General features: G+C 47.1%; 1 protein-coding gene across 1 annotated transcript in view; it reads left to right on the forward strand.

The window, feature by feature from the left end:
- gtf2e1 (general transcription factor IIE, polypeptide 1, alpha) overlaps window positions 1–10879 on the forward strand; it is a 43046-nt gene extending 32167 nt beyond the window's left edge. Inside the window, exons 3-5 of the mRNA XM_046361698.1 lie at window positions 4045–4246; window positions 4761–5008; window positions 9061–10879. Of these exons, the coding sequence (XP_046217654.1) occupies window positions 4045–4246; window positions 4761–5008; window positions 9061–9527 (917 nt within the window). The 3' untranslated portion in view covers window positions 9528–10879. The remainder of the gene's footprint in view (window positions 1–4044; window positions 4247–4760; window positions 5009–9060) is intronic.
- Window positions 10880–12651: the final 1772 nt, after the last annotated feature.

Below are 12651 nucleotides of genomic sequence, written 5' to 3' on the forward strand. Positions count from 1 at the left end.
CTCTCTTTGGTCTCTTTGGTCTCTCTCTGGTCTCTGGTCTTTGTGGTCTTTCTCTGCTCTCTCTCTATGGTCTCTACAGTCTCTCTCTTTCTATATGGTCTCTGTCTATGGTCTTTCTCACTCTCTCTCTCTGGTCTCTCTCTGGTCTCTCTGTGGTCTCTCTGTGGTCTCTCTGGTCTCTCTCTCTGGTCTTTACGGTGGTCTCTCTCTCTGGTCTTTACGGTGGTCTCTCTCTCTCTGGTCTCTCTCTGGTCTCTCTCTCTCTCTGGTCTCTCTTTCTCTCTCTCTTTGGTCTCTCTCTGGTCTCTCTCTCTTTGGTCTCTCCCTGGTCTCTCTCTCTGGTCTCTCTCTCGCTCTCTCTCTCTGGTCTCTCGCTACGATCTCTGTCTGGTTTCTCTCAGGTCTCTCTCGCTGATCTCTCGTCTCCCTTCTGTTACAGACTAGCATGGGCTCCCTCTGAGGCTTGCTCTCGCTGTATGGGTCTGAGCTCCTCCCATTGTCCTTGGCATTAATGGGGAGATTCCATGTATTTGAACTAGTACATCTGTTTCTACTTTTGATCGAATTATCAAGCCCTCGATTAGGTAAATTAGCTAGTTCAGGGCTAACAAACTTGTGAAACGTTTGGGGGTCCACTGGGCAGTGTTGTACCACTCTATTTTCTATAACTGTCAGGCTGGCTTTTGAAGGCTCATCTGTGGTATCTGACTTTTCCTCGTTGCAGTTTGTGCTAAGGAGTTATTTTAAGCTTTTCAATATAGATTTTCTTGTTGCAGGGAGTATTTTGTTCTTCAGTTCGTCAGCCAGAGTTGAGTCATGTCACCTCCCTCTCTCCTGCGGCGGTAATGACACCTCAGTCCATGTCAGTCGCTATTCCTCTGTGGAGAGGTGTCACTCTCGACAAGCGTGCCCTCACTTTCCACCTTGTCACCAATCAGAAAGCTGGAGGCCATTTTCTGTCACACACACACACAGTGCGAATCGGCTGTTGGTCCTCTCTGTTCACCTGGTGCAGCCGGTACTAGCTCCTGTGCATTGTGGTGGCCAGACGTGCACACACACAGAGAGAGATATCACACTCTTCTTGCTTGTCGATGCATTCCCCTGTCAAGGGACAAAATTGCTATGATTTCACCCGTAGCTATTTTTCTTATCTTCGTTTGTCAGATTTAAATTTTGTCCTTATTTTAGTCTGTCACATTGGAAACAGGAAAAGCAGACCGAAACGGACTGTGTGATTTTTGTTTCTTGTTATTTTGAGTTGTTGGCGACGAGGCAGTGGATCTTTCAAACTGTTGACAGGCGTTCATTTGAGAGAGAGAGAGACACACACACACACACACACACACACACACACACACACACACACACACACACACACACACACACACACACACACACACACACAGGGCGGGTGGTTGAGGGTCTGTAGTCATGCGGGTGCCGCTCCCATCGAAGGGACTGAAAATAGCCTATGGAGCAGATGGCTCAGTTTTGAACTGATGCGTAGCCAGCGAGCCAGGACACTTCGATTGTAACTAACCTCAAAAGCAAATGATGTAAAGAAGAAAACTCTCTTGTACTTTCATGTCGCTAGGCTATTTTGTTTTGTTCACATCCGTTTTTTAATTTTTGTGCGCTGTTATTCATCTGTGTTGCCGCTCTCGTGGTCGGCAAATGCGAGTGCATTTTCTTTTCTCCCCGATGTGGGAAAATATTTATGCTATTAGCAATTGCTTGATATTAGAAGCACAGTAATATTTCGGGCAGTGTTGTCAAGCTCAGATTATCCTATCCCCCTTTTTTAAGGGAATAACTTATCTACCACACCCAGGGTTGTGATTGGGAGAAAAGACCTGAACTGTTTAACCTGTAGCCAAGGCTTTGTAGCCAACATGGTAAATCATGGCTGGCTTTGGTCACAATATGCCGCAATAGCAATGTGTCAGCTATATGAAGCGATAGTAGGTCTAGTTGAACCAGGCTTGTTAGAGGTAAATAATATGAAATACACTGAACAAAAATATCAACGCAACCGTCAAAAATGTCAAAGATTTAGTTCATATAAATGCTTCAGTCAATTAAAAAAATAATTTAGACCCTAATCTACACACATACCTTTTATTAAAAGAAAAAGGTAGGGGAAGGGGCGTGGATAAGAAAGCCAGTCAGTATCTGGTGTGACCACCGTTTGCCTCATGCAGCGTGATACATCTCCTTCCTCATAGAGTTGATCAGGCTGTTGATTGTGGAATGTTCTCCCGCTCCTCTACGGTGTCTGTGCGAAGTTGCTTTATATTGGCGGGAACTGACCCCCCCCCCCCCCCCCCCCCCCCGAAAACTGGAATTGCCCAGGCCTGATCTAGAGCATCCCAAAACATGCTCAATGGGTGATGTGTCTGAGTACGCAGGCTATGGAAGAACTGGGACATTTCCAGCTTCCAGGAACTGTGTACAGATCCTTGTGACATGGGACTGTCCATTATCATGCTGAAACATGAGGTGATGGCAGCGCATGAATGAAACGACAATGGGCCACAGGATCTCATCACGGTGTCTCTGTGCATTCAAATAGCCATCGATAAAATTATATTTTTGTTTGTTGTCCGTTGCTTATGTCAGGTGGATGGATTATCTTGGCAAAGGAGAAATCCTCACTAACAGGGATGTAAACAAATTTATGTACAAAATTGGAGAGAAATAAGCTTTTTGTGTGTATGGAACATTTCTGGGATCTTTTATTTCAGCTCATGAATCATGGGACCAACACTTTACATGTTGCATTTATATTTTTGTTCTGTATATAAGAGAAAAAGACATGTAATATAGCTGACAAAAATGAACGTGTGTGTGTCCATGTTCCAATGCTCTAATCAGGACCTCTTAGCAGGGGGCACCGTGTTTGTTTGTCGGCGTAAATGACTGCATGTGTGTATCTGTGTGTTTGTTTGTGCGTTCCATGGGCCACATTGGGTCTCCCATGGTGTGTGGGATGAGATACTGTAACTGTCCCCCTCAGAGGACCAGAGGGGAGAAGTCTGTGTATGATGACACACACTCGGGTGGGTTTCCGTCACACAGCCGGTCTCCTCCAGGGGGAGTAACTATAGAGGAACGAGACAGTCACCTCCACATCCGTGTTCATGTTTCTGGCCTATCTGCTCCGTCACTGCATTGCTCCTGCCTGTGGTCTGAACCGTCTAACCCAACCAACTTTACCAGCGTCACACTTAAGCAATAAGGCCTTATATGGCCAATATACCACGGCTAAGGGCTGTTCTTAAGCAACACGGAGTGCCTGGATACAGCCCTTAGCCGTGGTATATTGGCCATATACCACAAACCCCCAAGGTGCCTTATTGCTATTATAAACTGGTTACCAACGTATGACAAAACATTTTTATTTTTTACTAATTGCATGTGGTATACGTTCTGATGTACCACGGCTGTCAGCCAATCAGCATTCAGTGCTCGACCCACCCAGTTTATAATCGCAAATATACCAGTGAAATCTCTGATATATGATTTACGAGTTGTAGTGTAATCACTTCGTAGAAAAACATATGTGTTCAATGATTAAGTAAAGTGCAGTACTATTCAAGTCCAGATTGGTCAATTATTTGACGCATCAGATGACGAGTACTGACCAAAACGGCGTTCGATACCTACTAAGCTACCGTAGGTTGCCTTAGTATTTTTTCCATGGTAGGGGTGAGGGGGTGTGTGGGTGTGTGTGTGTGTGTGTGTGTGTGTGTGTGTGTGTGTGTGTGTGTGTAATCAGCTAGCCAGCGGGGGTGAGAAATGGGGAGGGAGAGCGCAAGAGAAATGCACATTTTCAAGTTTTTTATCTGTTCTCTGGAGCTACACCACCACCACCACCGCCATGCATTATTCATCAACCATGTTCATGCAAGCCTTAAACTGCACCAGCCCTGGAGACCTAGAACTCATGCTGCACTCTCTCTCTCTATCTCCTCCCTATCACTCTCTCTCTCTCCTCCCTATCTCCTCTCTCTATCTCTCTCTCCTCCCTATCTCTCTCAGGGACGTTTCGCTGTACGTTCTGCCAGACGGAGGTAGAGGAGGACGAGTCTGCGGTGCCCAAGAAGGATGCCAGGACCCTGGTGGCCCGTTTCAATGAACAAATCGAGCCCATATACGTGCTGCTGCGTGAGACCGAGGACGTCCACCTATCAAACGACCTGCTGGAGCCCGAACCTGCCGAGATCCCCGCCCTCAAACAGAGGTCGGCCCCCACCCCATTTCACCTCCAACATCCAATCAGTGTTCACGTTTTTTCCCCCCCGAGTCCCGCTGTAAATGTGTTCCTGTCACCGCTCAGCTAGTCCTGTACACCAGAGCGTTATATTTAGTTAGGATATTGAGGTTTCTGCCTTTATGATACATTTTACATGACACTACAATGTTCTATGGCAGCCATGTCATCACCACATTAACATTACATGGGCGGTATTTAAAGAATGCTATGTCACAATGTCTAGAATTAGAACGGTATTTAAAATCCAAAAAGTTGGCCCAACTTCCTAAACATGTGGCTCTCCTGTAAACTGACCTGTGACATCTCTGCTTAACCTGCAATCTGTGACTTATTCACCGAGGAAGTCCCTGTGTCTGCTATTAGTGGAATGCAATGTCGTTTACGGCTCTCGGGCTTCTCATGAACAGATCACACCGTGAACTACTGTCCCGTGCGACGGTGCTAAGTTGTCGCGCTCTCTCCTCTCTGTCCCGCCCTGTAGCCGGGACCGTGCGGCGGCGGCAGCGGGTGCAGCTGCCGGCGGTCCCCACCGCGAGGCCTGGTCCACCAAGGGCTCGTCCTACGCCGACCTGTACACCCAGAACGTGGAGATCAGCATGGGGGAGCAGGAGGAGCAGCAGCAGCGCCGGCAGGCCAGCGAGGGGAAGGCCCCAAGGGAGAGACCCGTGTGGCTGACGGAGAGCACTGTGCATGGAGGAACGTACAGCGAGCCAGACCCACTCAAGAACTGTGAGTTACCGAGTGCTGCTGTGGCGCAAGTACAGACTCTGCTGTTTCTCTCTCTCTCTCTCCCTCTGTCTTGTCTGTTTGTGTCTCTCTCTCTTTGTCTGTCTAGGCTTTCCTCTGTGTACTTGTTCTCCAAATCGTTTATTGAAGCGACTTCAGTGCCAACAGTGTTTTCATAAAAGCGTCTGCTAAATGGCATATATTATTATTATTATTATATTGAATTTAATATTTTTGCATTTGTAATGCAAAACCGTGATCATTGACTTCATGAATCAAACTTGTATTTCATGATTTGAAATTGAATGAATATCACAATGTATTATTCAATATGTATATATTCAGTTTCAATATGGTAGCTATTGCATTCATTGTCTATCAAGTTTAGAAAACCTTCCATTTCAAGTTGATCAATGTTTCGTATTCAACTTCCCCAATGGATTCAGATGTCAGAGACAACATCCTGGTACTTTGCCAGAGAGGAAAGACCGAGGAGAACAGTTTCTGAATCCAATGTGGCATGTTGAATTTATTTTCTTTCCAATGGAATTTGGCTCTAGCATTTGAACCAATTTGGCTACGAGCTCTTATGAATGCTAAGACTCTGGAGCGTGGACACGAGCTCTTATGAATGCTAAGACTCTGGAGCGTGGACACGAGCTCTTATGAATGCTAAGACTCTGGAGCGTGGACACGAGCTCTTATGAATGCTAAGACTCTGGAGCGTGGACACGAGCTCTTATGAATGCTAAGACTCTGGAGCGTGGACACGAGCTCTTATGAATGCTAAGACTCTGGAGCGTGGACACGAGCTCTTATGAATGCTAAGACTCTGGAGCGTGGACACGAGCTCTTATGAATGCTAAGACTCTGGAGCGTGGACACGAGCTCTTATGAATGCTAAGACTCTGGAGCGTGGACACAAGCTCTTATGAATGCTAAGACTCTGGAGCGTGGACACGAGCTCTTATGAATGCTAAGACTCTGGAGCGTGGACACGAGCTCTTATGAATGCTAAGACTCTGGAGCGTGGACACGAGCTCTTATGAATGCTAAGACTCTGGAGCGTGGACACGAGCTCTTATGAATGCTAAGACTCTGGAGCGTGGACACGAGCTCTTATGAATGCTAAGACTCTGGAGCGTGGACACGAGCTCTTATGAATGCTAAGACTCTGGAGCGTGGACACGAGCTCTTATGAATGCTAAGACTCTGGAGCGTGGACACGAGCTCTTATGAATGCTAAGACTCTGGAGCGTGGACACAAGCTCTTATGAATGCTAAGACTCTGGAGCGTGGACACGAGCTCTTATGAATGCTAAGACTCTGGAGCGTGGACACGAGCTCTTATGAATGCTAAGACTCTGGAGCGTGGACACGAGCTCTTATGAATGCTAAGACTCTGGAGCGTGGACACAAGCTCTTATGAATGCTAAGACTCTGGAGCGTGGACACGAGCTCTTATGAATGCTAAGACTCTGGAGCGTGGACACGAGCTCTTATGAATGCTAAGACTCTGGAGCGTGGACGTGCCTTCTGTTCCACTTTATGATGATCACAGGCCGCATTAGAAGGGAGTGTCACTCAAACCGCAAGATGACCCCAAACAGAATATAGCTAAATAGCCATGTCAGAGCCCTTCTAAGGGATAGTCTTTCCACTCCCTGTTTCCTCTTGCTCTTGTGACTGACTGGGTTCAAACCGGGTCTCCTGCATGTCACAATACTGTGTTAGCCCACTTGGAGAAAGCCCACAGGGATGAGTTCAGGAAGCTGACGCAAGTCTCCAGCAAGTTTCATCGAAACCTGCCTCTGTTCACATTTCACACCCCCTTTGACCTCGTACTCCGAGATCACGGCACCAATCTAACTGACTGGGTTCGAAATCAGGCCTTACCGCTCAACAACAACAACACTTTCTGTGGCAAACGGAAAGCTCTGTGCACCCCATTTAATGAAAGGTGGATTGGTGATCCATCCATGTGATGAGTCCTCTTGCAAATACCTGACTGATTCCCGCTTGTAGCGAACCCTTCATGTAAGCTCGCGGAGTCAGGACCAGGTGCGAGGAGGCTATGTGATGGACAACCTTGGCTGCAGATGTGTTCGTTTAACTGATGGGGCTCTAACCCAGGTCTCTTGTGCACCAGACAATGCCGCTTTTCAGGTCTCAGACAAGTTTCTCTCAAACGAGCCTGGTCACCGAACCACCTGTGTTACACTTCATTCCCCTTTGACCTCCTCCTTAAAGAGACCCGTCCAAGACACGGGACCGGTGCCTGGGCTTTAGCTCAACAGGCTAACACAGTCTTAACCCAGTCATTCACGTTAACCTTATAATGGCTGCCCTTGCCGGGGACTTGAAAATAAGGTGCGGACTAGGACCGAAAATCGTCCCTGGCATTTCTAACACACAGGCCCCTTCTTTCCCCTGAGGCACCCACAATGGCCCATTCTTTTCCTTGAGGCCCCCATTATTAGTCAGAGAATGATAATTTTGAGCAAGAAAAACCAAAGTTTAAAATGGACGAGCCCATCTGGCATTAGCTCGAAATGCCAGATAACCAGTCCGCCCCTGCTTTAAAAAAAAAATGTCTAAACAGGTCTCAGGCAATGTTCTCATCACGTAATCATGGATCACCAAACCAGGCGAGTAACTTTGCTGGATCTTCGAAGCCTTGTGTTGTTGCAGCAGATGGGGAAATGTAACACTCACTCACACAGCCTGAAGTGTAGCCCCTTGTGCAATTGTAGAAGGCCTCTTTTTCTTTTCTAAATAGCACGATGGGTTCGTGTTAAGATCCGCGTTCGAGTCTCCATATGAGCTGGATCAGGGGCAGCGTGACTTCTTTTAAAGCGGTGCCACTGGACCTACAGTTGCTCCGCATCAACTGCCGGCGTCACTGTGGAGTGATTTTGAAGGGGGGTGAATGAAGCAGATGAAGCTCTTTTTTTGAAACTCACTCATCAGCGTGAAGCGTTGCTCCTCGCGCAATTTGAAAAAGGCTTTTTTTCCCTTCTCAATAGCGGAGTGGGCTGGAATGCTTCAGGTGTCAGGGGTCATGTGTGTTCGTGAAGCAAAGGTTCCGAGTTGGAGTCTCTGGATGAGCTGAATCAGGGGAAAGCGGTATTCGTTAAGCAAGCAGCAGCGTGTCGTCCTTTTACGGGAACTTCCTGAACTTATCCCTGTATTGAAACTGAATATGTACATATTGAACTTGAATATTCAATTAAATCATGGAATACAACTTTGATTTATGAATTCAACGATACAATTTGCAAATAAAAAAACAAATTCTATATCCTAATACAAATTCAAAATGATGAAATGTGAATACAATTTCGGTTGGCACTGAAGTCGCTCCGTATCCTCTGTTAAGAGGCCTTAAGACCTCAGGTTCTACTTTTTTTTTACCATCTCCCACTAAAGGCTGATGTCTGAATGGGAGTTGTGTGTCTGTGTGTGTGTGTGTGTGTGTGTGTGTGTGTGTGTGTGTGTGTGTGTGTGTGTGTGTGTGTGTGTGTGTGTGTGTGTGTGTGTGTGTGTGTGTGTGTGTGTGTGTGTGTGTGTGTGTGTGTGTGTGTGTGTGTGTGTGTGTGTGGCTGAGGTTAGACTGCTCATTAAAGGCCGAGTGCAAGATTTTGGCATTGAATCCCTTTATCTACTTACCCAGAGTCAGATCTCATGGATACCATTTTCATTGGCTCGCGAATCTACCTCGTAACTTCCACCATACTGGATGCAGAGACATTCAAATGGTATTAATGAGTTCATCGGACTCTGGGGAAGTAGACAGATAAAACCTTGCACTTATCCCTTTAAGAAAAACCTGTCTGATTCATGACCTTTCAGTCCTTTATTGGAGGCATTTGTCTTTGTAATGACCTCCTTGACCATTGGACCGAGTCACTTTAAAAGAAGACATTTAATCTCTGTGATGAATTTGCACATCTGGTCTTTTAGTTTACTTGTATTTGCATAGCCTTATGTACTGTTGTTTTTCTAATGATTTATTATCAGCTGTTTCTGATTGACTTGTGATGTTCTCTCTGCAGCCGGAGACGACGCGGGAGGAGCCCAGGTGGGCGTGGTCGGGCTCGGCGGCGGCCAATCGGACGAGAATGAGGAAGTGATGCGCGCCCTGCTCATTCATGAGAAGAGGAGCGGTGCCGGGCCGGCAGGAGGCGGAGCCGTAGCGGCAGGAGGCGGAGGCGTAGCGGCAGCCAGGGGCAGCGACTCGGAGAGCGACACCAGCGAATCAGACGAGGACTCTCCCACGGCTCCGCCGCCTGTGGCAGCGGCCCAGCGGCGGCCGATGGGCATGGAGATGGAGGAGGAGGAGGAGGATGATGACGAGTTTGAGGAGGTGGGGGCCGATGAGTCCATGGTGATGGTGGGGGGGCGGTCGTTCTCCTATCGGGAGGTGAGCCAGAGGCCAGAGCTAGTGGAGAAGATGAGCTCTCAGGAGAAAGAGGCCTACATCGAGATGGGACAGAACATCTTCCAAGAGATGTATTTCTGACTGAAATCACACAGACACTCACGTACACAGCCTCTGTCTGTCTGTCTGTCTCTCTCTCTCGCTCTCTCTCTCTCTCGCTCTCGCTCTCTGTCGTGTGTCCTTCACCCTCTCGTCTTCTCCCTTCGAAGAGGGAAAACAAGATGTCACTCTAGTTCCAATTCTGTTCTAGAGACCAGACTGCCTATTGCCATGACAGGTGTGTTCGTCTGGCAAGTCAGTCAGACTCGGCTCCACCAGTCAGTGTTTCCTCCCAGTATTACAGAAACTGAATGTTACAGCACACTCCTCCAGTGTTGCTCTGTAACCACAGCATGATGCCTAGTGAAGACACACACACTGCCTCCCCTCTCATCCTGTCTCTACCTCCTGTACCCATTACTAAACAGGAACAGAGTTGAAGATCTGGGAACCTGTCCAGGAAAACAAGTCACACGGACTCACGCACACACAGTTGCCAACCAGTTCATTAGACCACAGTAGACCACACCGTTCCTTTTCTCTCCCAGTGCTCCTCCAACCTTATGGCTCTCAGGCTCCACACTTTGTCAATTCTTTACTGTTCTCAGGGCGAGCTGTTTATTATTCATTTCTCTTCTCCTCGCCCCTCTCGTTTTCCGTCTACCCACACACACACACACACACACACACCCGCTCCCTCTTTATTTGCATCCGATTGAGATGCTTTTTTGGGGGGGGGGGGGCTTCCTCCACAAGGAAAGAGACAACTCTGGAGCGAATAATACTGGCTTTGATGTTACCGCGGTAACCCCCGGGACGGGGTGACCTGCTCAAACGCGGAGGCACCCCCCATAGCGAGGCCTTTAGCGGTGGCGTGGGGATGACATTTGCAGAGCATGTGGCTTTTTCCCTCCAAAATGTGACCGTATATGACAGTGTCTCTGTCGCTGTGTGAGACACAGTACCACTCCAACCTTCAACTCTCTGCTTCTGATGATTTTTTTCACTGTTTTTTTTTTTTAACAGAGCAGTATTTACCTGTTAGGGAAGAACTACCATATACTGTGTAAAGAGATTGAGAAGAAAACAATTGTAATTCAATGTTTTCTTTTAAAGAGCGGGTATCCTTATTGAATTCTATGCTGGCAAAGGGGCCAAGAGTGTCTCATTTTCATTTTTTGGCTAAACATGAACATGGACTATGTTAAATTTCTCTTTGCTTTTCTTTACTATGGTTTTGACCTTTGCCCTTTTGAGTTGTACCACCTCCCCACCACTAGGCTCCGCCACATCTTTAGTTGGGCCTGTCAATGAAGAGCCACTTGCCTAACGTTTTAAGTTCATTGATTTGTAAAGGTACAACATTAAAGCAGATGATACTTTTGAGGATTCCAGTGAAGTATTTCTTTGTCATTATTGGTCTATTTGATCTTGGATACATTCCATTACAGGTTTGGTTGTCTTCTTATTTCTCCTCGTAGAGACATTGCCGCTACCTCATCAACAGAGTAGTTTCTCTTCAGCTTTCAAAAGTGAGCTTGCTTATGGGGCTGTCGAACCTGGCCAAATGGCTTAGGGAGAAGCTGCCAGTTCGCATTAGTTCAAATGTCGACAGTGGAGTTTAGACAAGGTGAAGTGCTATCCCCGAGGACTGGCGAAGAGACGGGCGCACACACACACACACACATACACACACACACACTTCGTTGCATCTTCAGGCCAATTAAATTAGTAGAAAAACAAGCGGAGCTTCTCAGGGGCTTCCATATCGTATAGCAGCGTAGCTTTAACCTGTCCTATCAGATCTGTGGTCCTGAAGCAGGCCAGGAGAGGAAGCTATTTAAAAGGGCACATTCTGTTTGTCATGCTGCTAATTGCTCATGCTAACTCCTGAAATGCTTTAGAGAAATATGTTTCATCTAGATCAACTGTATCCAACCTTACCTACAGGAATGTATGTATCCAACCTTCTCGGACCTTCAGAAGAGCAGAGTAAGGATGAATGTATATTTGCACAACCGTGCCATACCATACTGTTGACTTTTTACATAAACCTACGGTAGAGAGGCCTCTGGGTAAAGAGGGAGATGAGAGGATGGCCACCCACAGTGCACCACCTCAAAGGTCAGGATGAAACACGACCCCTAGCTCATTAAACTCACCTGGCCTCCATGCAGCCCTTTGGAAGTCTCAATTAAAACCAACGGCATAGCCACACACAGACCATTGATCTGTCATGGAGGGGGGTGGGTTGGGAAGTGTGGCTGTCGTGGAGAGGGGTGGGGTGAGGGGCAAACCAGCCCCTTTACAGGGTCTCTTCTCAGATCTGCCACATCCCAGTGTATTGTGGGGGCTTGGTCTGGAGCTGGGGGTCCCTGTTGGTGCAGTAGAGAGGGAATTATTGAACAGGTAAGGGATTAAGGTTGGCACCCCTGGTTGACTGGGGAGGAAGCTCATGGGGTTATGGTGGGGGTGTAGAGTGTCTCTGGTGTGGTTCGTAATGATTGATGCTCAGGATGGATGCCGGGGGAGATTACATGCAAGTTGACGTTTATCGTCGTGAGTCTTGTCCTGGAGACAGAGCTGAATGATTTCCCTTTGGGGCTATATTGTAAAAAATCAAATTAGCTTTTTGGCCTTGATTTAAGGTTAGGGTTAGGATATGGGTTAAGCAGTGTGGTTAGGCTTAAACTCCAGTTTTTCTGACTTGGTGGCTGTGCCAGCTAGTGACCTCTCTGTAGACTTGCCTCCAGAACAAGATTCATGACGAATAAAGCTAACATGCAGATTACATAGTGATTGATTTGAAGGTTCTGTCATCATTTATCTGATGATCTGGACTCGAAGAAGATTCATGTTCAACCCTGTTCAACCCTGTCTGTGCCTGTCTGCCTCCTTGCCCTCCATCTTCTTCTTATGGCTCATCAGCCTGGTAAGTACTGTAGTCTGGTAAGACCTAGCAGTGTCTCAACCCCATGGAACGCTGGAGATTGGTTGCACTGCAGATCGGCTTTCCAGTCCAGTTAGTAGACAGTGAATTAGTCAATTCTGAAGTACGGAGCCAAGATGCAATAGCGAAACAGCCAAAGTTCATATTTTATTGCATGCTTATGCATGTCAGTAGGCTATATGGCAACAGAAGCCTCGCATACATATTGAAATAGTC

The sequence above is a fragment of the Oncorhynchus gorbuscha genome, linkage group LG01 (assembly GCF_021184085.1).
Source record: "Oncorhynchus gorbuscha isolate QuinsamMale2020 ecotype Even-year linkage group LG01, OgorEven_v1.0, whole genome shotgun sequence".
NCBI classification, from domain to species: Eukaryota; Metazoa; Chordata; class Actinopteri; order Salmoniformes; family Salmonidae; genus Oncorhynchus; species Oncorhynchus gorbuscha.